The sequence below is a fragment of the Scophthalmus maximus genome, chromosome 10 (genome assembly GCF_022379125.1).
Source record: "Scophthalmus maximus strain ysfricsl-2021 chromosome 10, ASM2237912v1, whole genome shotgun sequence".
Classification (NCBI taxonomy): Eukaryota; Metazoa; Chordata; class Actinopteri; order Pleuronectiformes; family Scophthalmidae; genus Scophthalmus; species Scophthalmus maximus.
This window is the reverse complement of record NC_061524.1, coordinates 17,452,871-17,480,175: the sequence shown is the minus strand read 5'-3', so window position 1 is coordinate 17,480,175 and position 27,305 is coordinate 17,452,871. Positions and strand designations below refer to the sequence as shown.

General features: G+C 42.7%; 2 protein-coding genes and 2 pseudogenes across 2 annotated transcripts; all 4 read right to left on the bottom strand.

Annotated features, from left to right (window-relative positions):
• Positions 1-219: 219 nt before the first annotated feature.
• Positions 220-12,062, bottom strand: LOC118284050 (bifunctional 3'-phosphoadenosine 5'-phosphosulfate synthase 2). The gene is made up of 12 exons (XM_035606643.2): positions 11,713-12,062; positions 9,414-9,528; positions 9,028-9,263; positions 8,788-8,926; positions 8,494-8,612; positions 5,758-5,871; positions 4,424-4,535; positions 3,474-3,679; positions 3,073-3,208; positions 1,867-2,135; positions 1,537-1,766; positions 220-1,118 (listed from the first exon to the last, which is right to left on the bottom strand). Exons 1-12 carry the CDS (start codon positions 11,737-11,739, stop codon positions 977-979), a joined length of 1,845 nt encoding a protein of 614 aa, XP_035462536.2. The 5' UTR covers positions 11,740-12,062; the 3' UTR covers positions 220-976.
• Positions 12,063-14,995: 2,933 nt separating this feature from the next.
• LOC118283538 (multiple inositol polyphosphate phosphatase 1) lies at positions 14,996-21,660 on the bottom strand. Its single transcript, XM_035605633.2, has 5 exons — positions 20,972-21,660; positions 19,454-19,648; positions 17,552-17,649; positions 16,853-16,983; positions 14,996-15,738 (listed from the first exon to the last, which is right to left on the bottom strand). The coding sequence occupies exons 1-5, from the start codon at positions 21,624-21,626 to the stop codon at positions 15,354-15,356; spliced, it is 1,464 nt and encodes a 487-aa protein (XP_035461526.1). The 5' UTR covers positions 21,627-21,660; the 3' UTR covers positions 14,996-15,353.
• A 554-nt stretch (positions 21,661-22,214) lies between these two features.
• LOC124849338 lies at positions 22,215-24,873 on the bottom strand (annotated as a pseudogene).
• Positions 24,874-24,889: 16 nt separating this feature from the next.
• LOC118283540 lies at positions 24,890-26,742 on the bottom strand (annotated as a pseudogene).
• Positions 26,743-27,305: the final 563 nt, after the last annotated feature.

The following is a 27,305-nucleotide window of genomic DNA, read 5'->3' as shown; positions in this document are numbered from 1 at the left end:
TTGCATTCGCAGCCCCACACCGTCAGGCTGTCCTGTCGACTTCAGCCTTTAACCCTTAAAATTGTTATGTATGCACCTTGTGCAAACTGTGATAAGTTAAAGGAAGGTATGTTGCGCAACCAGCAGCACGTACACAAAATCAGCACAGGACATCTCACAGAGAAGAAAACATTGAAAACCGTGCAAGTACAATAAAACCCAGTATCACGCAGTCGCCAATGATTCATAATAATTAATTTCCTTTATTATTGCATTTTGTAAACTAATTTTCATTTTCCTAAAACTGCATGTCTTTATTACATGAATGCACAAGCCCAGTTTATGACACCATCTCAAGAGGCATTTCAGGAAATCAGCGGCAAGAAACAACTTCTCACTTGAAATGTTGACATTTGAGAGAAAGGCACTTTCACATTATAAAAACTAAATCTGTTGCATTTCACAATAATATGAAATATCAACATGATGAATGCATTAACATCCATACATGTGAAACCAACAGGCACCATGGGTAAAAACAAAACTGCATCTTACTTTCATAGAAGTCATACATGTAATGTAGTCATATTACATGCAAATATCAAAAATGATTTCCATGTCCTGGGACGTCCGGCTAAACTTAGAAATATAATAAAAATGAATAAGAATCTCAAGTTAACTTTAATTTACCAAAATACATAGCTTTAAGTTAATATGCACATACAAAAGGATTACAAATTACGAAAGTTTCATAGCAATGAAAAAATGTAATGCTTTAACTGAAGACCAACACCCACCCAAGTCAGAATTACTCATAATTTATAGCAATCTAAACTCATTACTCTAAATGAGCATTACATTTCTTTTTGTAAAGGATAAAAGAAGAATCTCTATAAAACACTCCTGGAGGAAGGATGGAATGTATATTTAATCTCAATGAGGAAATAACAGTATGTTGTTTTTTTAGTATACTGCTGACTGGTGGTCTGAACAGTGATTACTTGTCCTTTTGAAGAGAGGTGTAGTATTCAACTAACACCTTCCAGGCCTTGGGGGCCATGAAACCGTCGGGAGGGTTCTCTCCGTTGCGAGCCATGTTCCTCATCTTGGTTCCAGAGATGAACTCGAACTCAGCATGTCTAAGAGACGGGGCAGTACGGGTAATACGGTAGTGAGGAAAGGTCAACAGAAGCGTAATAGAGTGTTCTGACAATTTTCAAATTTAATAGTATGATGCTAGGAAATATAAAAAGTTGGATGAAAATACACTTCATCTGGAAGGGTGAGCCTCATAATTTACAGTTTTGAGATTCATACTACAATCTGTTTGCATTGTGAAGAGGAGAGGACATGGAGTCGTAGATGGTTCACATTTTCATGAAATTCATGTTTTGGTTGAAGTGAGGCAAAGAAAAAAATTACTTATTTAAGTAAAATAGCAGCACTTCTGATCCTCTGCACTTTGCCCTTTTCAATTAGTCCACACTCACTGAAGATTATAATCCCGACACATTCAAGCCATCACATTTGAACATTTAAAAAAAATCTATCACTCACCGCTCTGTGTCGTAAAAGTCCATAGCCTTCTTCGTCTTGTTGTACGCGGCCACCCTGAAGGGGATGATCTCCACTGAGGTGAGGCCCGGGGCCATGGTGAGGACCTTGCCTCCGTGCGTGGGCTCATACAGGTCCTGTTTAGTCTCTGGGTGAGGCATGCCTGCAGGGTCTCGGCCGACGATGTAAAAGTTTGCTCCGGCGATCATTCTGGATCTGCAGTGCCACTGCACCTGTTGGGAAATCGGGAGGACACGCTGGGTAGTATTCAGTCGCATGCACATATCACCTGTAAATGGCTCAACAATAAGCCACTTCAACACTGCTCCTCACCTCGGTGGGTCCAGCATACATCATAGGTGAGGGGAAGATGGCAACAATGGTGTTGGCTGGATCAAGAACTCCCTCCTCTAAGACAGCAGCATGCTGCTTCATTCGCCACCCCAGAGGCACGTCATCATCTTTGGTCCAGCCGCCGAGGGGGTGCAGGAGGAGGACTGGGTTCTTGTAGCCTCGCTCCAGCAGGCGGCGCTTGGTGTCCTGCATCAGCAGGGCGTGACCGTTGTGGACCGGGTTACGCAGCTGGAATGCAAATACAGCATCTACAGAGAGCAACACGGGAGGAACAATGAATAAAGTTCACATAAAAAAGAGCATTTGTCTAAAGCAGCAGCAGTATTATAGCATTTGAGCTGTCCAAAATATGTGAGGATTATTGTGCATTTTAACAGGTGTCACAGCAAACATGCTCATCATGCTGTTTACATTACTCAAATGGACTTTGTTTCGTAATTCTGGCGTCAACTACTTCCTTGTTTAAGTAAAGTGTGCCCCAAACAACAGTTTCCAGCTACTACAGGAAATCAGTTAGCCTATGTTAACAATAAAATATATATTTTATAACAGTGTCAAATGAGTTCCTTAGTAGGAACAAATACCGTATACTTGAGTCTGAAACAAAAGGCTCAGGAAGATGGAAAGTGAAGAGAGATGGACATTCTTGATTTTGGATTTTCACTGGGTTTGTTAACAATAATAATAAAAAAACATAATCCATTAAGAGCTCATCACAACATGCTTTCACCAGTACCAAAACTCAGGATGGGACCAAGGAGCAGCAAAAATATTGAAAAACAAAAATAACACTGCATTTTGCAGATTACTGAACAAAGCAACCTCGAGCACAGCATTCATATCAAAGGTCAAATATAATAAAAGGTCATCACATTTTATTGCTCTTTGCTTTCTGTGTGTCTTCAGTTATTACTCAACATGAATCACAACCATCGGCATGCGACATTAAATTTACCATTTCATTTTCTCATCTGGTCCTTTGCCAAGTTCTTCTGAAAGACAAATGGTGCAAATACTTTGCTTTTGTATCGTTGTTTATGTACTTCTTCCCTCACTCTGATGGATATTTTAAATATGTAAAGTTGTCAATCATGTGTCACATCAGCAGCTGCTAAAACAAATTCTGTGACATTCTGTGTTCCCTCAACATTACTGTAGTTTCGCGAGTAATTTAGAGTTTCTAACCTGCTTTCATGTCTTCGAACCTCTGCTTGAGCTCCTGTGGAGTGAGGCGGTACTGGTCGAGTCCATCGTTCCATTTGATTCGCTCCAGCACCTCCAGGTCGCCACCCGCCAGCCAATCACCTCCCTCCATGACCATCTGAACAACGTAATCCACAGAGTAACAGTTACTCTTCGCGGGCTCAAATATTTACTTTTGTCTACCTGAGGTATTAATCTCCATTGCGTTGGTATTTATTTGTACTGTGTTTTCCATGAAGCATCAAAAAAGAAGTTTAGTATTGACACAGTCAAAGCATCCAGTGATGTGTGTGCCAAGATCTTGCTGCGAGCAGCGCAGTTGAGTGGCAGGCATTGAAATTAGAACTGTGCGCGTTAAAGACATTTAATGAACGCCTTATTACCTTAATGTAGGGGTGCTGTGGACAAGTGGTGCCCCACTGTCTGGCACAGCGTTCCTCCTTGCGATGTACGTAGAACTCTGGGTTCCTGAGAATCGCCACCCGTGAGCCCTGGTACTCCAGAGCCACAGCCGCACAGCCCTCCAGCTCCTGCTTGAGCTCAGTGCTGATGGGCAGGACGATGGGAACAGACAAGTTGATGGCCCCATCTGAGACGGAAGAGGATGCAGTGATCTCAACCAGGAAACCAAGGCAAATAGTATTTATAATAATATTTACAAACTACATCACTAGTATAACTAAGAGCTGTAATGAATGTCTGAGGACTAAGATTACCGAACGAGAGTGATTGTGTTCCAAGCAGTTGCCAGGGGGTATGTGGTAAGATTGGCAAGAGGCAAAATGAATTAGAAAAATATAGAAACTGTGATTTCATTTAAAAATATGTATTAACATATTGAGTCAAATGTAATCCTTGATTCCCACACGTTGTAACAGAGTGTTTTTAAAATAAAATGGCAAAAAAGATAAAAGCAGTGAATACACTGATCAAATATTTAATAACGTTAATTGATGAGCAGAAATTGACATTGATTAATGGTGGAAATTTTCAGCTTTTGCTCCTCTGAGTGGTAGATGTATGAATGAAAATTAAACCAAACCAAACATCTGTTCTTAACTCTACGTATAAAGTTTGCACAACGGTTTGTTTTTCTCTGGAGATCTTTATTATTTTATGTGCTATATTTGTTAATCAAGCAGTCCTGTTTGGGATGATCCATTTCAATGGTACGTCATGGAAATAAATGAATCACTCATCCTTTCTTTTATTCATACAAACGTCTTATTTCAAAATAAACCGGATGATGATGATGATGATGATGTCTATTTGTCAACTTGGTTCCCAAATTAACAGGGAACAATGGTGTAACAACTGCTGTAGAGTCTCTTACCATCCAAGAGGTTGCCAAAGTGTAAGACCTGGAGGAACTCCCTCTCCCTCATGAAGCCCTTGAGAGGGCTCGCCCAGCCCTCGGCCAGAACCTGCACCCACTGTAGATCCAGCTGTGGACATAAGCACTCGTTATCAGCAGCCATCAACAGGAAGATGAACTGAAGATACTAAAACAACATTTAAAATCAGTCATGGGTTCAACTTCATCAATGGTATTTGGTGTACTGTGTATGCAGTCAATAAGTCTTTATCTACATCTATCTATCAATGACTCATTGCACACACATTATTCTATGAATAATAGACTTAAGATGCAGGTGTTATAACAGTTTTCCTTCATAAACTGGCTTTCAACATAATAAGTAGAGCCCGACCGATATGGATTTTTGGTGGCCGATGCCGATATCGATATTTGGGAGTACAAGATCCCCGATAGCGATACATCGGCCGATAATATATATATATCGGATTCCTAAGATGTTGTTATCAAACCTTTATGACAAAGAAATGTAAGTGAGACTTGATGTTTTAGTTTAACCATAAACTTTATCATGAATAACTATGAATTGAAAATACAACCAAATGTAAAGAACTTATAATAAACATTTATGTCACATAAAATGTCTAATAAATGCACATTTAAAGGCTCATATCAGTTGGCCGATAATATCGGTCGGGCTCTAAACATTTTGGCCGATACTGTTATGTCTGTGAAAGGCTAATATGGCCCTATATTATCAGGCAACCGATTTATCAGTCGGGCAATAATTACTGCTGTTTTATTTTCAAATAATGTCCACTGAGCTTTCTTTCATCTTTACTTTCAGTTGCAGAAATGAAAAGTATTTGAGACAGTATTTCTTAAAGCTTTGGTAAGGAAGTAAGTGCTTTACAATATTCTGGACATTAAGTAGAAAGCAGTCATATGTACAGTATACGCTTTACCTTGACCTTGATTGATTGATCATTTTAGTATCATTGTGAGTATTATCGTCATACTGTCATTGTACATTAACTGTCACTAATTATTCCACTAGAGGTTTTTGATGAGCACTGAATTCTGGGAGAAAATAAAACATTGATATACAATCCACTGAGTTTGTGTGTTTCGGTGCTTCGTGCACGCCGCTCTATGGATACTGGGCTTTATGTCTTTATTAGTACCCAGGGAAGTCAGAGCCAAGAATCAAGTACACAGGGTCCAACCAGTGGAGAATGTTTATGGGCTTATCATGAGCTGCTCGCCTGCCCTGTTCAGTATTGACCCCCTTGTCCATTTTCTGTGTGATAACAAAAAGGAAGCCTAATGTATGTACAGGAGCCGTGCGATACCTTGGTGATGCTGATGGTGGGAAGCGTGCTCGCATCAGCCACAGCAAGATCCAGCTTGTTTTCCAGAACAAAGAGTTCATTCACCTCCTCCATGATTTCTTTTGGCACAATATTCTGCATACGAGGATAAAAAAACATTAATATGATGGTAAATCTCTCAATGAATCTTTTGGTCTGTAAAAAGCGGACAGGAAAGTGTGATAGAAAGGCCAAGAGTTCCAGACACCTTCAACTAGAGCTTGTTTAGTCCCCTCAACAGTTCAGAACCCAATCATGGTTCATTTAGTGTCATACCTGACAAAGAAAAGCAGCAGAAAGTGTTAATAATTTATATATATATGATTGTGTGTTTGGGCAGCATGGTGGTAAGGTGGTTTGCACTGTCGTCTCACAGCAAGGCGGTTCTTGGTTCGAATTCCGTTTCGAGTTTGCATGTTCCCCGGTGTCGTTTCCCATCCTACCAAGCAAATTATTAAATATACCAGTTACCCCAGATCTAAATAAGTCACTATTAAAAGATGTGGGATCTTAGAAGCAAGTGATGGAGTTGGAACAGTTCGCTTCCCGAGAGACACATTGATAATCAATGTTGCCCTCCTTCCACAAACCAAACTAAATGCCCTTGTTCTACGAAACAAAGACAAAGAAAAAGTCCACCACTTGGTTTATGAGAAGCATTGGCGATTGCATCATCACTCTGTGTTACCAAGCACCAGATTTTCTCCAGAGAACATGGATGTGGTATCACTTTGTTCAAACCCTTCTTATACAAATACCTAATAAACAATTGGATTTTTGCTAATAAATAAGGTGTAAACTTGCGCTTGCTCTAATGTTTTTGGAAATGTATTAATGTGACCAGCTGCCTTATAATATTGCAAGGAAAGATTATTCAACAGTCGCTTACCATGTGTTCAGGTTATTAACCAAATCAGACTCAACCCGGTGAGGGGGCCTTCATTGAAACCTGCCGTGACAGAAACTGACACAGCCTGCCTCTGGGCCTTTTACTAAGACTTTACATTTTGTGAGCTATTGGGAACAGGAGGCCAAACTTGGCACACCTCATTTTTTTTCCTTTAAAAGCAAATCACATCAAGCGTATGTGCATAAATATCGACTTTAGCAGCAACCTTTACTTCAGCAAAGCTTGGACCTTGGCAGCGGACACCTCCTTTTTGTCCTTCAAATGTATTTGCACTGCTTGTTTGTGCACTTAAAATGTTAAAGCCACAGTCGGGGGTTAAACTTGCCCCCTATAGAAATTACCAGAAGTGTGTTCCCAGAGACGTATAAACACTGCAAAGCTGTGTCTGAATCTGTGAGAGCAGCAACTTCATTCTGGCATCGAATGTTTTAGATTGTGTTCTCTAAACTCATTTTTTTTAGGGGAACACCTTTACACCTGCAAATTCACTCAATTCCCCAAACAGCAAAATCATGTGGCAGCAGTACAGGCCATGAAATCATGTAGATACACTGCAGAGGTTCACGTTATTGTTCACATAAAACGACGTTTGAGACAATTTACTCATCTTTCATAGCTACTCCCGGCACAATTATCCAACACAAAGAGTTCACTGAACTTCCACAGCCTCCCGCAGTCTTGATCTGACAGAACGCCTTTGGGATGTGGTAGAAATATTAACTGTGCATAAAGATGGACAACATGAGAGCTCCAACAGGTGAAGCCAAAACCTCTCAATCACCTCGATGGATTGACTTCTCTGTGTTACCAGATGGGACACAGGCCAAACTAAAGTAAAGTATATGCCAATCATTTTTTTCCCAATTATAGTGTCTGTCCTTATAGGTAGTTCTCATCACACTGTGTGGTTTTCATTAGTTATTTAATTGACAGCTGAGACGGCTTGAGAATGGACCTCGATACCGTTGCTCCACTACATGATCACTACAGTGCAGACTATGGTTCCAAATGATGTCATCGGTGCAAAGATGGCAGCTCCCACATGCGGGTTATCGAAGCTTTGTTTTTGTACATTGTGGGGAAATGGAGAAACATGGTCCAGCTTCACATACAGTCTTTTGGTAAAACAGTAGATGGGCAGCATGAATATACAGCTGACGACTCTGTGGAGATGATGTGATACAATCACGTCAAACGTGGCGCAGGATCTCAGAGGGAGTTTTCCAAAATTTTGTGGAACTGAAGCCACAGAGGGCTGAGCATTACGTCTGTGGTAGTTCCTTTTTCCTAGCTGAATCATTCTTTTTGTTGCAATGATCCTCTATCCCCCACTGTGAGTCATCTGTCGTGAGCAACCAGACACACCATCTCCCATGATGTTCTCTGGCTCTGGTTAGATCTAAAGAACCTCTTCCTGTGAAAGTCACTATGTCTGGACTGGAGGATCTTTGACTGACACAGAGCAAAAAGATCTTCTTCATATTTAGTACACTCATTGTTCAGTTCAGTGAAGCCACATGCTATTGCCCATCCTAAATGATATTGAACTTGATTTGAGCGAAACTGCCTCTTAGGAAACACTATTGTAAGACTGATTGCAATTTGCAGTTGATGTACATAATTGCCTAAGGTTACTTGGCACGTAGTATGAAACGTGTGTGCATTAAGAATCGACCGATACCGATTTTCATATTATGTGACAACGTGCACAGCGCAGTGAGTCATTCTCGTGTTGAAAAAAGTAAATCAATATGGATTTTGAGGGTTTATTTGACGGTCTTCAGCAGAAGAAGAAGCGTCACACCCACCTGGTCCATGAGCAGCTTCAACACGTGGTGGAGGCATTCATTCACTGAGAGCTCTCCAGTTTTCAGGATAAGATCTGGTGCCTCTGGCCGCTCGTAATCTGAATCAATCCCAGTGAAACCTGACAACACATGACCATAAAAAGAACCGTCATTTAAAGCCCTATAAACCTTGATAGAAAAAACAGAACAGATGCCTTGTATTTGTAGAAAAGGCTTGGCATCTCATCATCTGCTTATTAAGTGGTAGCAAACACTAGGAGAGATGTTAACAGGGGTGTCTATTGTCATACAGACCTTTTATCTCTCCAGCGCGAGCCTTCTTGTAAAGTCCTTTTACATCCCTGCTCTCACACACCTCAAGGGAAGCAGAGATAAACACCTCGAAAAATGGCAGCCCGGCACTCGCGTGGATCTTCCTCGCCTCAACGCGATCCTGAGGAAGAAAACAGTACAAATAAAATAACGTTTCAAGTGTTGCGCTGCGCATTCCAGACGTGCACCACTACACGATGGCATCTGTCAGTGGTTTCCGACCTTGGCAAAAGGAGAGATGAAACTTGTGATGCAAACCAGCCCGGCATCCGCAAACAGTTTGGCCACCTCAGCAATGCGGCGGATGTTTTCCTCGCGGTCTTCGGCGGAGAAGCCCAGATTCTTGTTAAGGCCATGGCGAATGTTGTCGCCGTCTAGTGAATAGCACGGGATCGCGTGGGACACAAGATACTCTTCCAGGGCGAAGCTGATGGTGGTCTTCCCAGCACCAGACAAACCTAGAGGGGAAAATGCAATAACACATGTAAGGATGACGGTGTGCTACATCAGATGAAACCTTATCCAATGTATGGTTCCAGTGTGGCAGAGGAATGAGTCGCCTCGTGACCAATAGGTGGATAATATCATACAAGACTAGGAAGATATACCGGTGAGCCAGATGGTGCAGCCTCTGAAGCCTCCCCTGGTGCCCACGACCTGCCCTCTCTTGCTCCGGCTGACATGGTGGGCCTGGTACACCACATTGGTTGACCTGTTCAGCTCCTGAAATAGAAGAAACATAGGCTCAGACAGAGGCAAACTCAAGTGGTGAACAGTACTGGGGTTAGATACAATGAGCCATTTTACTGTGCTACATCTGGATGTATGCAGCTCTATGTTCTGCAGACCTCCCACCTCTGCTTTGCAGTTCTGCTCAGCCTTTTCATGTGTGTATACGCTAAATGTTAGCGATGACTTGGACAGATGTGGAGATGGTAGCTTCAGCCCTGACCCCATTTGACATAAGACTTTATAGCAGGATCGTGCAAACTAAAACATCACATTTCAGTCAGATCCAAGTTAAGCACAGCAGGACTATGTGGACCAGGGCTGTGGATGAATGGGGCAGTATTGAATTCTCGAGGGGAGGGGTGGAGGAGGGAGGCATGGAAGACATGGAGGGAGGGAGAGGACTGAGTGGACAATGTGTCCAGTGTGCTGCCGGCAGCCCAGAGATGATGTGGCAGTGCTTGTTGCCCACAGGTTTCGCCCTCTGCACCCACTCTCCCTCATTCCCCTCCATCCATTCAGAGGCTTCACTCTCTTGCACGTTCAATGCCGTGTCTGTAAAAGTCAACGACCTTGACACGTGGCACATAAAGGTGTGTTTCAGTCAAAGATGAGGGAAAATCACTGCATAAAGTTTTACTTCATGGCTTTAGTGCTAGTGGAGGAAGGGTTCAATGAAAGTGCTGGGTTCTACAGATAGACAGAAAAGAAATAGAAATCACACTGATGAGGGGTTTTTATATATAAAAAGTTGAAATGTTTTGTATAAAATGTGCTGTTTTGCCACAAAACAGTGACTTTCACTGCCGCAGAAGGATGTTAAACATTTACATACTACTGCCCTGACCTCTGACATTAAGGTGTGTTGATGTCCCATGTGCACACAGCCAGTAAACGGTATATCCTGTGTGTGCTCTAATGATGACTAAATCTTCTGCAAATAACTCATTGCCTCCAGTGTGTGCGTGGTACACACCAACACTGTGGGGGATAGCTGTAGACAAGCAGCACTGTTCTTCCAAATAGAGATGACGACTTCTCTCTGTCGTCTATGATTGAACTCCCGTTCTTCCTTTCAGCAGTCAGTTTCACAGTTCAAAACTGTGAATTTAAGAGAAAGAATTCAGGACCAAGAGCCCCCCCCTTTAAAAAGAAAAATCTCACCTTGTTTCATTTGGCTTGTTTTAAGTTTGTTTTCCCTGTTGAAAAGCACTTTCATCTGAATTCCCGTGTAACACATGTGCCATGAATTGGTTATTATTAATCTGGCGGACCTTGCGATACTCTCATCATTTTCTCAGAACATCCCAACAGGTTTGGTGACCAAACAACTCACAAAGTAAATCAGAGATGATTTTAAGGCCGCAAACTAATGATTAACCCCTTGACCATTTATTCTACCGTCTTCTCAAATGATCCAATGCCAAGTTTTTCCACGTTACGCAATTGACAGTCCAAGAACTCAAGGCTATTCGACTTACACTTCAATTTTTGGTGTGTGCAAAAGCACTTGAAGAAGCTGGTTTCACATGTTTGTCTATTGTCTTACTGCCTACGGTGGAGTCAGTGTCACGCAGTGTCAATGCACAGTGTCTGCAATGTAGCCCATCTTGAATGATGTTTCTGAAGAAAAAAATACAGCTGTTTCTGGGGGGGAACCCCTCTTGTACTGGACAAAGACACATGGCTGGTTGATTTCTTGCCATCTTCGATTCTAGGACAACGCTACACACGGTTTCCTGTGCAGCATCAGCCTGCCATCTCACAGTGGGCTCTGTCTGCCCCCCCCCCCCCCCCCCTCTCTCCTCACATGTTATGAATGACCTGGACAGTCTTATCTGTACTGTACTAATATAACGGTCGGCCTACTGAGTGTGAGGGCGTCATGTCTGTGACCATCACACCCTTTGGCGAGACCAGCTGCACCGGTCCGGGGTGAATAAGTGAAGAGGAGGGGGGGAGAAAGAAGAAAAAAGAAGAAGAAGAAGAAGTTGTGCACGGCGAGGGAACCGTCAACCGCTTGGCGACACCGCCGCTGCGCTGCACTTTTGACACCTCTCTCTCTCTCTCCCTCTCCCTCTCTCTCCCTCTCCCTCTCCCTCTCTCTCCCTCTCTCTCCCTCTCTCTCTCTCTCTCTCTCTCTCTCTCCCTCCCTCCCTCGTCCCCAGCTGGACTCACCGTACGAAGCTTTTTCACTCCGGACATCTTCGAGTTCCCTCGGCCGGCGGACTCCTGAGCTCAGCGGCGCGTCGCACTCTCACGCGGGGCCCGGTGCTCGCGGGGGTCGCTCCGGTTCCACGAAACTCTCGGCCGCGGCGGTCGAGGGAGACGGGCTGAGGGGCTTTTAACAGGGCTCTCCCAAGACACGTAGCATTCCGCTGGCCCGGCCTCCCTCCTCCTCCTCCTCCTCCTCCTCCGACGAACTCCACAAACCTGCATAATTGCGCCGGACGCGAGCCAATACCCGGGCGGAACGAGTGGACGGGATGAAATAAAAACGGTCTTCTTCTTCTTCTTCTTCTTCTACTTCTTCTTCTTCTTCTTCTTCTTCTTTGAACGGGTAGCAGTGGACAGGGGTGTAGCACCACATTCTGGGTCCTATACATAGTCTCTGTGGGGGCCCCCTTGTTTAAACAAAAATGCATAGTCCAGTCTCTCAACCAACGTGTGCAGCCCATTTTTAATTTATGTTATGACAGTTATTACTTAGAAAACTAATTACAAAAAAACATTAAATTCCAGGCTCTCCAGCCCCCCCCCCCATATACATATATATATATATATATATATACATATATATATGTATATATGTACATATATATACATATATATGTATATATATACATATATATACATATATACAGAGAGAGAGATAGAGAGACTACCCAACACCCAAGGTATATATATATATATATATATATATATATATATATATATATATATATACACACACACACACACACACACACAAAAACATATACACATATATATATATTTTGGGATATTTTTGTCAACCCTGTTAAAGTCTCAAGCATAATAACTATATAAGCTGTAAGAGCCTTTTTTTGTTTTTGTTTTGTTTGGTGTGCCACCCACCGCTTTTAGGAAGTGGTTCTGCTGTCAGATTGGATTATGGGGTAATATAACCAGGTCCTGCTGAAGTCAGTGTTGGCCCCTTACTGATGAGAGGCAATGTTTAACATGTCTACATGTTTAACGTGTCCAACGTGTTTTTGCGTATACGTGCCGGTATGTTTAACATGGATTATGGTCTCTGTTTGTGTAAATTATGTTAAATCTTGAATAAACTGCATAGCCCTAAACATAATGTAGTTCAAATTTCAATGGTAACAACTGGAATGTCATGATGGCATCATGGCAGCCCTCCTCTCCCCTTTTGTGTCATTGTTTGTTTTACCCTGTGTGTAATCCTGCATGTTTCTCCCCTGCTCTGTGTCTGTCTTTCTGTGTTGGTGGACGTGGCTTCTCCCTGCAGGTGGTGACAGATGGAGATCATCACTAATCATTCCCCCTCAGTATAAGAAGACCGGCCTGAAATCCACTCATCGCCAGATCGTTCAGTCAGCAAGAGCAGTACCTTTGTTGTGATCCTGGCTCCCGTTATCTCGGTGATATCTCCCGTGTCCTTAGCTTGTGTAGAAAACCATTCCTTGTGCTCCTTTGTTGTAGTTTACCCTCGTTGCTTGCTTCAGCCATTCCACCTGCCTGTCTGCCTGCATGCCTGCTTGCTTATCGCCTGCCTGCACTGTTTGGGATTTGTTTGTTCCCTCGGAGGACGCCAGTGCCACGTGGAGGAATGCCACGTATCGAATTGGGACTTCGAATCACTGTGCACGCTCTGGAGAGCTCACCACCACCCATCACTCACCACTGGGACCCCGGACACGCCCCCCGTGCACCTTGCACTGTATAATATATCACACATTAAATCACATTAAATCAGATCCCGTGTTGTGTCTTGCATTTGGGTCCAGTTCCACCGTGTATCGTTCATAACATGGAAGGTCATTTCAAATGTCATATTTTGCATTTTGATTATTGAAGACATTATGCACTGGGAACTTGATGTCTGTCTTTATTAACTCTTAATATGACTTTCCCTTTGTCAAGTGCTTATCATTTATATTTGGAAATCGGGTATTATACATATTTAAAAGAACATTTCACTTTTGTAAATAAGCTAGCAGGTCTGCGGGTGTGAGTAAGTCATTGATTAAGGGGGTTTTAATCCATCTGGTCTGCAGTTTATGAATGTTCATAAGTTGGTAATTGGCTTTTGGACAATCTTGAAAGGCTATATTTCTTCTTTTTACTGACATTTAAGAATTAGTGCCATTAGTTACAACTTATAACTCTGAATAAATGGTGCCTCACAGTGGTACTCAATAGACTAAGTGTCGTGGTCAGGCTCTGCCTCTTCCACAGTTTGTCTGTCCCTGTGTGTATGTGTGTGTGTCTGTCTGTGTGTCTGTGTGTGTGTGTGTGTGTGTGTGTGTGTGTGTGTGTGTGTGTGTGTGTGTGTGTGTGTGTGTGTGTGTGTGTGTGTGTGTGTGTGTGTGTGTGTGTGTGTGTGTGTGTGTGTGTGTGTATAAAACCCCTGCAGCATAACGGCAAACTTCTCCTGACGCGGGCTGCAGTCAAATTGTTTAGCTTGGGAAGGTCCTCCTAACTGAGTGAAATGACCCGGGAGCATTTCATCGCTGGCCTCATTCCCTGGAATCACCTAGCATGCTCCACCCCTTTTTTAGATATTGAACATTGCGTCTCAGAGTTCTGTGTAAATGAGTCAATATCCTTTTTTGCGATTAGGCACCATGTATACCTTTACAGGGATCGATTCAAGAAAAGCTAGGGAACAGGGAATGTTCCTAAAGCAGAGCTTTTTAGTTGCTTTAATTCTTTTAATTTGGACCTACTGTTGTGAGCACACCAAGCTGTATAAGTGAAAGGGAAAGAAAAATGTAAAGAAAAATAAACAGCTCAATAAACCATCAATAAACCTCTGCACAGACAAGCATAAACGGAAGATGTTAAAATCATAGAGATAGGAATAACCACATTTGTTTTGATCCATATCATATTCTGAATAAAACCAGGGTTAAGAGACATAACAGGTTCTTGTGCACTCATGACCATAAGTTGAGTTAAGTTGCATGTCATTATGTCATCTTTGGAGATTCTCAAGCATCCGGGTCATAGTTATCCACGAGGGTGTTGAATCGAGCAACTGGACTTGTTTGAAATGTCTTGGAAGACGTTTCACCTCTGACCCATGGGGCTTCTTCCGTTCTAACTAAGTTGTGGTGAATGCCACATGTTCAACCTCTGTGGAGTGTGGGCAGAGCTTGTACATGCTTCAACTGTTCGAATAACAGTCAATGATTCAGCTGTCTATCTACATTAGAGACACTCCTTTGTGGACATGGATGTACATACTCTGGACAGGGAAGATAGATGGTTTATTTTATTCTTATTTCTGCAACCCTGTTGTGCATCAAGGGAAGGAACCCTTGCGAAAAGGATAAAAAGCAATAGAGCAATAGTAACACTAAAATGGTACAGTTGAACTTGATATTAAATTCCTTGGCTGGCATCATGGGGCGTGTCAGTCATCAAATCTGCCTTATCTCAAGCATAAGCCAGGTCAAAATTCATGTCAATGGACATGGCATAATTTACAAAAGAGAAGCGTCCGAACCATAAGATCCTGTTAAGAACACAATTTTCACTCCATTTTGCAGATAAAAACACAATAAAGCCATTACAATGTTTCCTTTTCCAGGACCCACCCTGCCTGCCTAAAACTCAGCAGGATGCTTGAACAGCTGACACTCGGTCTCAAAGTCACAGCCGCTGAGCAGTTCTCTGTAGTGCTCTTTGACGTCTCCATAGAGCGGCATGGAGGCCTGCTGCTCAGCTAAACCAGGGAAAGTCACAGGCTTCTCGTTGAGCAGTGGCTGCAGTCTCAGGTCGCCGCGCCCACAGTCGTACAGCACCAGGAGTAAGTTGGCTGCGTAGGGCAACATGTGGCTGGTGCGGAAGGAGCGGTGGGTCTGTGTGGCGTAGTTGGAGGATGTCAAGGCCTCGCTGTCCTTGAAGAAGCCCAGCAGGGTGAGCAGTGGCAGGAGGGTCTCTGCATGGCCGACTTGCACTGTCACGGCTTCCGTCACCTGCTGGCCTGACCTGACATAGAGCATATACAACATCAGTCTCGGGTGTAACAACAGAATGAGCTCTGTTTGGGGGGAAAAAAAGTGAATTATCCAGACAGTTGTCATCTGGAAAACATCTACACAAGAGTCAGCTCAACCACAAACCCAAAATTAGGCATTGGAGATATTTGTGATGAAATGATTAGTCGATATATCAATTTATTGTTGGCCATTAAGTTAATTGCCAGTGGATTTGATGATGGTGAATTGTCACAAAACAATCTCTGGCTCCAGCCTCTCAAATAGGCCTGAGAGAATTTAAAAAAAAAAAATCTTTATCATCAAAACTTAAACAACAAAACAAGACATCCAATCACTGACGAACACTCTACCTCCGGATGCCATGTAAGGCCCCCGATGTGTATTCTATGTATTCCTCTCTAGTCAGGGTAAGTGATATTTTGCCTCGCCATCAGGTTAGCCTCCATGGCCAAGCTTGAGTACTGAACCTGCTGGCCAGTTCTTTGCACCAGTGGCGAACACAGGCCCATGTGCATGTGACCTACTTATAATTAGAGCTGCAACTGCTGAATATTTTCACCATGGATTCATCTGTAAAGTCAATGACAGTGTCCCAGAGTTGAGGGCGAGGTCTCCAAGTGTCTTGTTTTTTTTTGTCCAGCCAACCCTTAAAGGTATTCCGTTTACATTGTTATAAGAGAGATCACAAAAGATCAATTACTTTATCACTTTCATGTTGATCGATAAATCATTTCAACAGCACTGTTAAGACTGTTGAGATTTTGATTAGACTGTTTGGATTTGGATTTATCATGAACCATCAACAACAACAACAAAAGAATCAGATGAAAACACAAAGATGAAACACAAACAGATAAATCACCCAGATTTCATAAAAAAAATGTAAAAAAGGAAGCGTTCGAGAAGGAGCAGGCAGAAGCATAGTGCTTATATAGTCCTTTCCCAATTTAACAATATCATATAATTACAGAAAAAAGCTAATATATGTATATATACTGCATGTATATGAATGAGGTTTTCTCCTGGTATTTCGTTGACGATAATCAAAACATACTAATCAACAACACGAACTCAACATTCCCAAGAACTCAAGTTATACTTACTGGTTCTCGTTGACTGCTTTGTCCAGTCGGCTGAACACATCATGGAAGAGAATGCAGCTTGACTTACTGTTAATATCATGACCATAGCTTCTCTTCCAGAATTGCTTCAGATCATTTGCGTACTCCATAACCTGTTGAAATAGGTAAATTGCTGCTAGTCCGGGTGTGGAGGGCTCTTTATATAATCTGTCAATCTTTCCTCGTGTAAGAATTTCACATTACCTGAGCATGCGGTCAGGTAGTAACATAAGACACAAAACCCTCTTTGTGACATGGATAATACCAAACAGTCTTTCATTGAACGGACACTGGAGCAAAGCAGAGAAATCCTTATCTGTCTTTGTGTCTAAAACAAGCTGTAGGTAATGCAGTAGTCTTTCTTTAAGTTAGGAATTCGACAGATGTAAATCTGTATTGAGTTGCTCAAAGTATATTAACAGTACAGCCCCCTGTCCAGCTTTGACTTTCATTCAGTTAAGTAAAATTCAGTTTTTCTAAAATAAGCAAACAAATAAATTAGCCATTCAATATTTCTGCTTCACTGAGGTGACTTTGGTGGCATTGTTGCTCACACGATTTGAGGGTCAAAGATTTGCCCACATTGTGATAAACAATAAACAGTGAATTAAGTGAAGACTGAAGATTTATGCCACTGCAATATCAAATGTACAACGATTAAATAGCTGAGAGGGCCGGTACCTTTGCATCAACCTCGTCGAAGAGCCGACACCAGGGGGAGTTTACTGTCTTGATGGCAAACTCGTAAGCACACATATAAAAGGCAGCTTCAGCCATATCTGCAGGAGAAAGGTTGCAAATACATGTAAATGAGTAGTGAAATCAGACAAGGCCATGCACCCTTTGAAACAAACAAACAAAACCAAAGCACTGGGAAATCGCCCACTTTATCCTGGAACAGCACTGCACACTGACTAAAGTTCAGTAAATTACTAACTTGGCGCAAAGGCTCAAAGGCTCTGTTCAAATTAGAAAACAGCTCCATCTACTGTGCATATATTCACTGTGAAATATGATCAATGAGATCTTCGGCTTACTATTGTTATTGGGAGGTTTCCAGAGAGGACAATATAATTGTGTACTAATCGTTGGGAAAATGTAAACCATATTTCATTGGGACACTTTAATTGTTTGTGTTCAAATAACTGTGAGTATATGCTTGGGGTGTTTCAGCAGGTGCACAGCAGGTCAAATGAATACGCAAAAATGTGACATTTGCTGACAACATAAAGTTCAGTCAATGATAACGAAATAAAAAATGGTCTTAAAGAGAGAGGACTACAAATGTATTTAGACTAAACACATTTAATTAAACTAAAATACTTAATAACACTGCCTCTATTTTCCCGATACTCATTAGGTCTTTTTTTTCAGAAAATCTCTTATTAATAACATAAATGTAAAATAAAAAGTGACCACTGCTTGACAAATTCACTGGGTCAGGGCCCCCAATTTAGTGTGTGGCACTGTCTGTAACATTAACACAGCACACAAAATAACTCAAACCTGACTGCACCCTGCGGTAAAATTCAAGTATTACATTTACTGAACACTGAACTATAGTACAGTTTTGATACTTAAACTTTACTTGAGTATTTCCATTTTATACAACTTTCTTACTTCTACTCCACTAGCAGTAGTTACCATGTAGATCCAAGAGTTTATAACCCCCCCGTTCTTAAAGATAAAATACAACAATGAATAGTTTAACTGGTCAATAATGAGCTTTAATTTATAATTTTTTTATAATATCCCAATTGTATAATATAATGTATAATGATTAGAACCTGACTGATTTATCGGTTGCTCAATAAAAATCAGCCGATCTGAGCCTTTCGGTATCTGTTTGTTTGCCGAAATGCTCCGATTTAATTTACGGAATAAAAAATGGAGAGGTGCATTTATGTTTAAATTTTAACGTTTCAAAAAATGTTTTTCTTAATCCGAGTTTCCTTTTTATTTGTAGTTATATATAATAAACTTTATTGTTAAACTGATGAACTTTGTCATGAGGGTTAGAAAACGACATCTAAGGAATCATTGCCATTTTTTAAAAACATATTATATATACCAGCTGAAATATCAGTATCTGATTTTTTTTTACTCCCTAAAATTGGTGTCGGCATCAGCTCCCCCAAAATCCATTTCAGTTGGGCTCTACAGGCTGGATTATCATGGATTACCAACCGATTTTTTAAAGTTTGATTTGATTACTTGTAAATTTGTTTTGGAAACTACACCATTGATCTACAGTATCAACAGGGTCCTGCATTATTATGTAATGTTGGGGCCCTGTCTCTTGTAGATGCATTGGGTCAATATCTGGTTCTGGTACCTTTTGTAATTATACTTAATTTAGTGGATTTAGTTTGTATTCTGATCACATGAAGATCAGTTTCTTCAAACTACCACAGCATGCACAAAACCTGTGGTCAGGTGATATAAGACTGTCATGTACCAGTGAGGCCACCCATCTTTAGTAAGTTGTGCTGTGTGAACTGTATTTGAGAGAAACAGGGGCCCAACCATTGTAAGTGGTATTTTACTTAAATAAAGGATCTGAATTCTTCTTCCATCACTGACCATCGTTGATGGTATCGTACGGGACATTGAGGCGGTCTGCAATTTTCTCCTGGACCCTCCTCATCTCCGGCCCCTTCTTGAACTGGTCCACCTCTGACAGAGCTGAGGGGTTGTTGTCAACTTCCTGCACAAACTTGGTGCACTTGTCAAAAAATCTCATCAGAGCATCGTTCACTACGTGGTCAAACTCCTTATCTGGGTAGAGGGAAAAAAGAGAAAGGGGTTATTACCTCCACCAAGGAGGTTATGTTTTCATCCCTCTCAGTTTGTTTGTGTGGGTTGGGTTGGTTGGTTGGTTTGTCAGCAGGATAACCCAAAAACTACAGATTTCTATGAAATTTGGTGGAAGCACGTCACATGGACCAAGAAAGAAGACATAAAACAGTCCCATTAAATTCAATCTGTCCCATAAGTATGCCAGATTTTTTTCGTCAAGATCCATGCATTATTATCTCTACCAAAGAGGTTATGTTTTCACTGCTGTCAGTTCATTTGTCAATAGGATTATTTCACAAAACTTGGTAAAAGGATGGGACATGGGCCAAGACAGAATCCATTACAAGTCTAGGGGGACTAATATCTGAATGTGGGTGCTATTTGGTTTGGCTTGATTGATTTTAAGGGCCTGTTGGGCCTTGGTGGAGATATGGATTACGCAAAAAACACTGAAGGGATTTCCACAGATTGGCGGAAGGATGGTAGCCTCATGGGACCCTGACAAATTCTCTGAGCTCATTTCATTTGCTCTGCCAGACTCGGTCTGGATCCCCATCCATCGGAAAGTGATTTTCCCACCGGCAGAAATCTTGCCGCTCCATTCACAACCGATTATCTGATAATGGGCGGGGTTTACACCGTGACGCGGAGAGAAGCGACTTTTGTAAACAAACAAGGCTACTGCTGATGAGCTAACATTTGACTAAAAGTGCTTCTTTTTCTTTTTTAATTTTTCCCACAAAAAAGGCAACACTCGTTCGCAGACATCGTGGAATCACCATCACAGGCATCTCCTCTCTGTGCGCTCTAGTCCGTGGACATCTTCGCGTCGCTCAACAGGCCTCACACGATTCGTTGCGCTCACTGGCTGTAGGTCTGTCCAATTGCGTCCAAAGGCGTTCTGGTTTGCGTGCGTTGGTAGTGCCTTTTGAAAATGGAAAATGAGCTGAGAGTTCCCACAGCTTACACGTATTTGAGTATTAGTCTGGCTACTCCAGGCTAGAAGGATGGGAGACAGGCCAAGAAGGAACCCGATCAAATTGAGGCGTGGAGCCGCACAAACGGGCAGATCCATGAATTATTATTTTTTTCTTTCTTTAATGTTTCTAGATTATAAAGACCCTTTCAACCAGAGTATAATTTGTGGATCGTGATGAAGAACATCAGGCACATTGAGGGGACAGATATCTATGACTGTGTGTGTGTGTGTGTGTGTGTGTGTGTGTGTGTGTGTGTGCAATTGATGGGGGGCTGCTGGGCCAAGTGGTGAACAGGGGTTTCGTGTGACTACCATGGCCATACCTGTGATGGCCCACAGCTCCGTCAGTCCCGCCACGAAGGACAGCGTGCTGTTCACACACCTGTGCTTGGAGCTGGTCACGAACCGGACGTGTCCGCCCCGGAGCTTCTCCTCCGAGACCAGCGAGGGGAAGAGCTTCGACAGCCTGACGGCCAGATGCTTGTGGTCGCTCACTCCCTTCCGGACGAGTCGCCCGTCCATGTCCTCGGTGTACCACATGGGCCACTGGCTCTTGATCTCCTGCAGCCAGCTGCCCCTGCCGGAGGCGCGGTCCCTGACGAGGTCGTACAGCTTCCGCATCTTCCGGACGTTTTTGGCCGTCGGGTATCTCGTGCCGTGTCTCACGATGGCCGTCAGGTGGATCTCGCGACACTGCGCGAATGGAGGCCGCAGCGCGGACCGGTTGACGGCGAGTATGTCCTCCCGGAGGTACGGGTTCACTTCCTCGTAGCGGCCTTTCGTGCTGAAGTACTTGGCGATCGCCGGGACGTCCAGGTCATCGCCCGCTTTCACTTGGCCGCGGAAACAGCAGGAGAGGCCGACTGTCGCGGTGAGGTGCACGACGGCGACTTTCCATAAAGCGCTCGACATGACGCCGCCAAACAGCTGCATGTTTACAAATGGCCCGTGTGCACATCCAGATGCGAGTGACGTCATCCACGTGGGACGGTCCCAGCCAACCCGTTGCGCAGAGGCTCGTGGCAGCAGCATACAGCAGTGGAACTTATACACCGGGGTGACGAAAGAGTCTGGTGCACTTTAAACATTGCCCTGGACTAGGAGAGAGTTCCAAAACCCCGATAAGAGCGGAACAAGTGCAGATACAATGAAATCATTGTCATGGGACAGAAAGTAACCGCTCTCATTGGGGCCCATTGAGATTCTTATTTGTACCCCGAGCCCCCGGCGTTTGTTGGCCACTTTGTATTACATCATTTTTGTCTTCATGTACATTCTACTTTTAAAGGGGAACTTTGCATCTCTAAAAATCTGATATTAATAATGTAGTCATGTAGCACAGGATTATCCTGTGGCCAAAAATGCTATATTCTTCTGTCTACTAACTCTATGGTGCTTTTGGAATGCCAAATGAATTTAGAGGCCTTTACTATGTGGTATTTATTACAAAGCGACTTTCTTTTTTTTTACTTTGTCAACAGAGCGATTTCTATCGTGTTTTCCACTATGGAAACAAAAAAAAACACATCTCAGAAAACAAGAAAAGAGCCGCACCTTTAGTCTAATCTTGATTGGTTGATTAACTGTTGCTTACAGTAAGTGGCAACGCAGCAAAGTGATCATCGTGAAAATTGATCTTTCAAAATCTTTTGAAAGATTAATTTTCAATTCTAAAGCAGAACATTTAAGAAGGTGGTGTTTATTCAGTCAGTGATATTTTCATGGTGGGTAGGTCACATGTTATTGCATTTTGCAAATACAAGAGATTAAAATCCACCATGCCAGCCTAAGATCCTCTTGTTATGAACACAATTTTCACTCCATTTTGCAGATAAAAACACAATAAAGCCATTACAATGTTTTCTTTTCCAGGACCCACCCTGCCCGCCTAAAACTCAGCAGGATGCTTGAACAGCCGACACTCGGTCTCAAAGTCACAGCCGTGGAGCAGTTCTCTGTAGTGCTCTTTGACGTCTCCATAGAGCGGCATGGAGGCCTGCTGCTCAGCTAAACCAGGGAAAGTCACAGGCTTCTCGTTGAGCAGTGGCTGCAGTCTCAGGTCGCCGCGCCCTCAGTCGTACAGCACCAGGAGTAAGTTGGCTGCGTGGGGCAACACGTGGCTGGTGCGGAAGGAGCGGTGGGTCTGTGTGGCGTAGTTGGAGGATGTCAAGGCCTCGCTGTCCTTGAAGAAGCCCAGCAGGGTGAGCAGTGGCAGGAGGGTGTCTGCGTTGCCGACCTGCACTGTCACGGCTTCCGTCACCTGCTGGCCTGACCTGACACATAGGGGGTTCAGAATTTATGGCTTCTGCTATAACATTGAGGGAGTATTAAGAATAAATAAAACTACAAGTCAAAAATACAATTAAAATCATCATAATGCAATCTGTGAAATCTGGGTTGTGAAACCATTAATTTAGCGATTTATCGGCATTTCACAGACATATCAGTATCTTCCCTTATGAAAACCTTTATTTTACAGAATAAATGCAGAAAAACACCGTGGCTGTTGGGAGTTGTGTCATGACCCGGTTTGTCCTTCACAAAAATTGTAGTTTGAGATCACTTGTTCTCGCATCATGGACGAGAATGCAGCTCGACTTCCTGTTGATATCATAACCATGGCCTCTTTTCCAGAATTCCCTCAGGTCACTTGCATACTCCATGACCTGTTTTAAAGGTTCTCTGTATGTTGATGGGCTTTACATAATCTAGCCAGTTTTGCATTCTGTTAGGTAACATTTTTAGGCTGCCGGTGTTTTAGGTCAGCCTGTAACAGGAGACACAAAACACTCTTTCTTATGTGAAGAATACCTCCTTCCTTCCTTAGAAACAAGCTATGGGATTTGATTTGGGGCTATTTGTTTGCTTTGTCCTGTTTGTGCTGGGCTCAGTAGTTGCTTTAGTTTCTGAACTTCCCTGTGTCTCTGGTTGACCCAAATCTGGACAGCTGAAGTGCCTTTCTGGTTGTCTCAAGTGCTACTTTGGCCTGATCCAATGACAAAATAACCGAAAACTAAACCCGTACCCTAACCCCGTGGAGGATACAGGTGATGCTTTTCTTACCCTCTGTCTTTGTGTTTCTTTTTTTCCCCTTGGTAAAGTTCTCGGGACTAAACAATATTTGTAAAACATCCTATTCTCGGTGACAAAAACACTTAACCTGTGAAACTGCAATATAATATACATTTATTACCAAAGCCTCAGACTATAGACATTTCTGTATTGTTTAATACAGTTATAAATAATAAAATTAATGATGCTAAATTCACATGAATATAAACCCCATAGCTGAGTTAAGAGAAGCATTTGATGCCACTGGCACATGAGAAGTACTCACAGTTGACCACTGACAATCTTTTACCTTTGCATCATCCCCATCAAAGAGACGGCACCACGGGGAGTTCACCGCCTTGATGGCAAATTCGTAAGCACACAAGTAAAATGCAGCTTCGGACATACCTGCAGGAGAAAGGTTGGTATGAAATGTTAAATGGTCAAGTTACACAGGACCTGTTGCCATTTAAAAAATCGGACATGCCAAAACATGACATCCTCTCAAAACAAACTATAAAAGCACTTGGAGAGTAAATGATCAGTGGACAGCATTTATACAGCGCTTTCCTAGTCTTGTCGACCACCCAAAGAGCTTTACAGTCACATTCACACATTCATTCAAACAGCGCTTGTTCTTACAAATCATTCATACACTGCCTGCAGTGTCTTGCCCAAGAAAACTTTGGCACGCGGCCTGGAGGAGCCGGGGATCAAACCAACAGCCTTCTGGTTAATGGACGCCCCTCTCTACTTCTTGAGTCACAGCTGCTCCCAGTTCAAGCACAAAAACTATTTTGCTATATTGCTCAGAAAGAAGCATGTCTCAGTCCGAAAACTGGAGCATCGAGATTGACATCAGTCACTTTAATCGGTGTGTCCACTATGTGCCTATTGACCTAAGTCAGTTTTATACATTACAAGGTTCAACATGGACTGGTGCAGACAGAGGCCTCACCACTTCCAAATGTGAAAACAGCTTCCCCCAGTGTCAAAATTGATGCTCTGCACACTATCCTTCCCAACTGTACAGCTAATATATATGATGTATAGTCTTGAGCAGTCATTTAGGAAACCCAGTGTATGGGGCAACTGACAGTTTGGATCCTTGGGAGTTTGGATTAAGGCAAAAATCTTTAGCGTACATGCACACAACACACTCAACGGGCCTAAACAGTTATTCTTTACTGTCAGATAAGACCATATGTGATGAGGCTGTATCGGCCTCTAAGGCAGTCTGCGATCTTCTCCTGGAGCCTCCACATCTCCGGGCCCTGCTTGAACTGGTCCACCTCTGTCGCAGCTGAGGAGATGTTGAGAACTTCCTGCGCAAACCTGGTGCACTTTGTCAAAAAACCTCATCAGAGAATCGTTCATTGTGTGGTTGAACTCCTTATCTGGGGAGAGACAAAGAAACAGGTTGCAGTGGAATCAATCCACACAGATAAAAATATCATCATCATCATGGTCATACCTGTGATGGCCCACAGCCCCGTCAGTCCCGCCTTGAGGGACAGCGTGCTGTTCACACACCTGTGCTTGGAGCTGGTCATGAATTGGATGAGTCCACTGCGAAGCTTCTCCCCTGAAACCAGCGAAGGGAAGAGCTTTGACAGCCTGACGGCCGGAATGCTTGACCTAAGTCAGTGACGAGTCGGCCGTCCATGTCCTCAGTGTACCACATTGTCCACTGGGTCTTGATCTCCTGCAGCCATCTCTCTTCGCCTAAAGCATTGTGCAGGACATTGTTATGGAGCTGCTGCATCTCCTTGATGTCTTTGGTCGTCGGGTATCTTGTGCCGTGTCTTATTATGGCCGTCAGATGAATTTCACGACAGTGTGCGGACGGGGGCTGCAACACAGATCTGTTGACAGCGAGCATGTCCTCTCTGAGTATGTCCTCTCACGAGGGTTCACTTCCTCGTGCCTGCCTTTTGTGTTGAAATATTTGGCGATTGCTGGTATTTTTAGATCATCTTCAAGTGATGCATAAGTTAGTGAACAGCATGAGATGCTAAACAAATAAAAGACAGTGAATGTCCGAAGAAGAGCCAGCAACATGCACCCAAGACGAGTCTAAAAACGCAGCTGTCCACAAAACGTTTCCCAACCAAAAACTTTCACTGTGTGAAAAATCGGAATGAGCAGTGTGCAGTCCAGTTTGTTTAATCCAGTTACCTCAGCATACCCCAAAACGCAAAGATGTTTTGTGCTTACACAATCGCCAATGACTGACAACAAAAGAAAGAGAAGAAATGGTTAACAGATGTCTTGTCAGATATTTCAAGTTATGTCATAAAATCAACCAGCTCCTCTTGTGTTTTAAACATTGATTCATTGTTGGCTTTGAAAAATAAAGTTCCAGTTTCAGAAAAAGACCATGTGGTTAAAGATTGTTTTTAATATCTTACAGAGGCAAGCTGTTTTATATGAAAACATTTGGGAAGCCATATTGTTTTAACTACTCTTAATCACAACTTTCTGGTTTGACAACGCTGATGTAAAAAACAATTGTAAAAAAAGCTCATGCTTCTATGCACACTCCGTGTTTGCCAGTGGGTGTATTTGGAGAGTTGTGTCTATATGTATAAATTATGCAATTCAAAGCTGACTGCTAGCCTGTAATAGTTTTTTTGAGTTGTTTTCCAGTATCCTGCTAGCTACAGTTGTGGGCATTTGTTTATGCCCTTCTTGTACCAAGTGCTTGTCGATTAGCGACTAACGGTCATATGTCGCACGGTTTGAATGTTCATTTCAATTGTCGATAATCGTTAATTGAAATCCTGTCACACAATCCCCGCTGATAACACACACACACTGCTGTGATCTGGGATCTCATCACATGTACGTAGTGAATCCTCAGAATTAGACTTTCTTCTGTATCTTCTCTCATTCTCTTCTTCTTCTTCTTTGGATTATACATATAGAGACTGTGATGGACCGCATCTAAATAAACAGTCTCAACTCAAGAACTGGACTCGGCATCCTTCCTTTGTCTGCTCTCTCACCCGCGCACAGCTCTAGCGTCCTGATCCGACACCCTGGAGGGATTGCTGACACACCTTTGGATACACAATACACACTATCACACACAAATACTCACTATCACAGCTCAGTATCTGCTGCCAGATCAACGTAGCAATGATAAAACATTCACCACAGAGCTGGAGGTTCCGGTGTGAGAACCAGTGAAGATGCACAATGATTTGGATGTTTTAGTAAAACATGAATGTGCTTATTAATTTTGCGCAGATTGCACAGTGTTCGCCATGTTTCCCTACACACTCAACATAACTTTTCCTCTCACTTGTTTGCCAGTTATACTTCAGAGATGCTTCATACTGAACTCTTAACCCTTTACTTGTAGGTAAAAAGTCAAAAGTATTTTACATGATTTTTATATTACTACAAGGCACTTGTATATCAACATGCATTTAGTAGTTTCAAGTTACTACAGTAAATGATGAAATGACAAGAAACATGCAAACTCAACAAGAACAATGCCCTCATCTGCAGATTTTGACATCATGTAAAACAAACAGATTTGATTGCATTTGTCTTTGGAAGCATTCACACAGTTTTACCATCCGGCCATGTGTCTTGGAG

Bases quoted from the DNA above. Each gene is read 5' to 3' on its own strand.
- LOC118284050 (XM_035606643.2), bottom strand. From the start codon at position 11,739: ATGTCCGGAGTGAAAAAGCTTCGTACG. The intron at 3,680-4,423 runs GTAAGAGACTCT...CTTCCGTCTCAG, and splicing joins CTTTGGCAACCTCTTGGATG to ATGGGGCCATCAACTTGTCT. The intron at 3,209-3,473 runs GTAATAAGGCGT...TACGTTGTTCAG, and splicing joins CACAGCACCCCTACATTAAG to ATGGTCATGGAGGGAGGTGA.
- LOC118283538 (XM_035605633.2), bottom strand. From the start codon at position 21,626: ATGACGTCACTCGCATCTGGATGTGCACACGGGCCATTTGTAAACATG. The intron at 16,984-17,551 runs GTACCGGCCCTC...CTATTTCAACAG, and splicing joins TCGACGAGGTTGATGCAAAG to GTTATGGAGTACGCAAATGA. The intron at 15,739-16,852 runs GTAAGTATAACT...GCTCTATGTCAG, and splicing joins AAAGCAGTCAACGAGAACCA to GTCAGGCCAGCAGGTGACGG.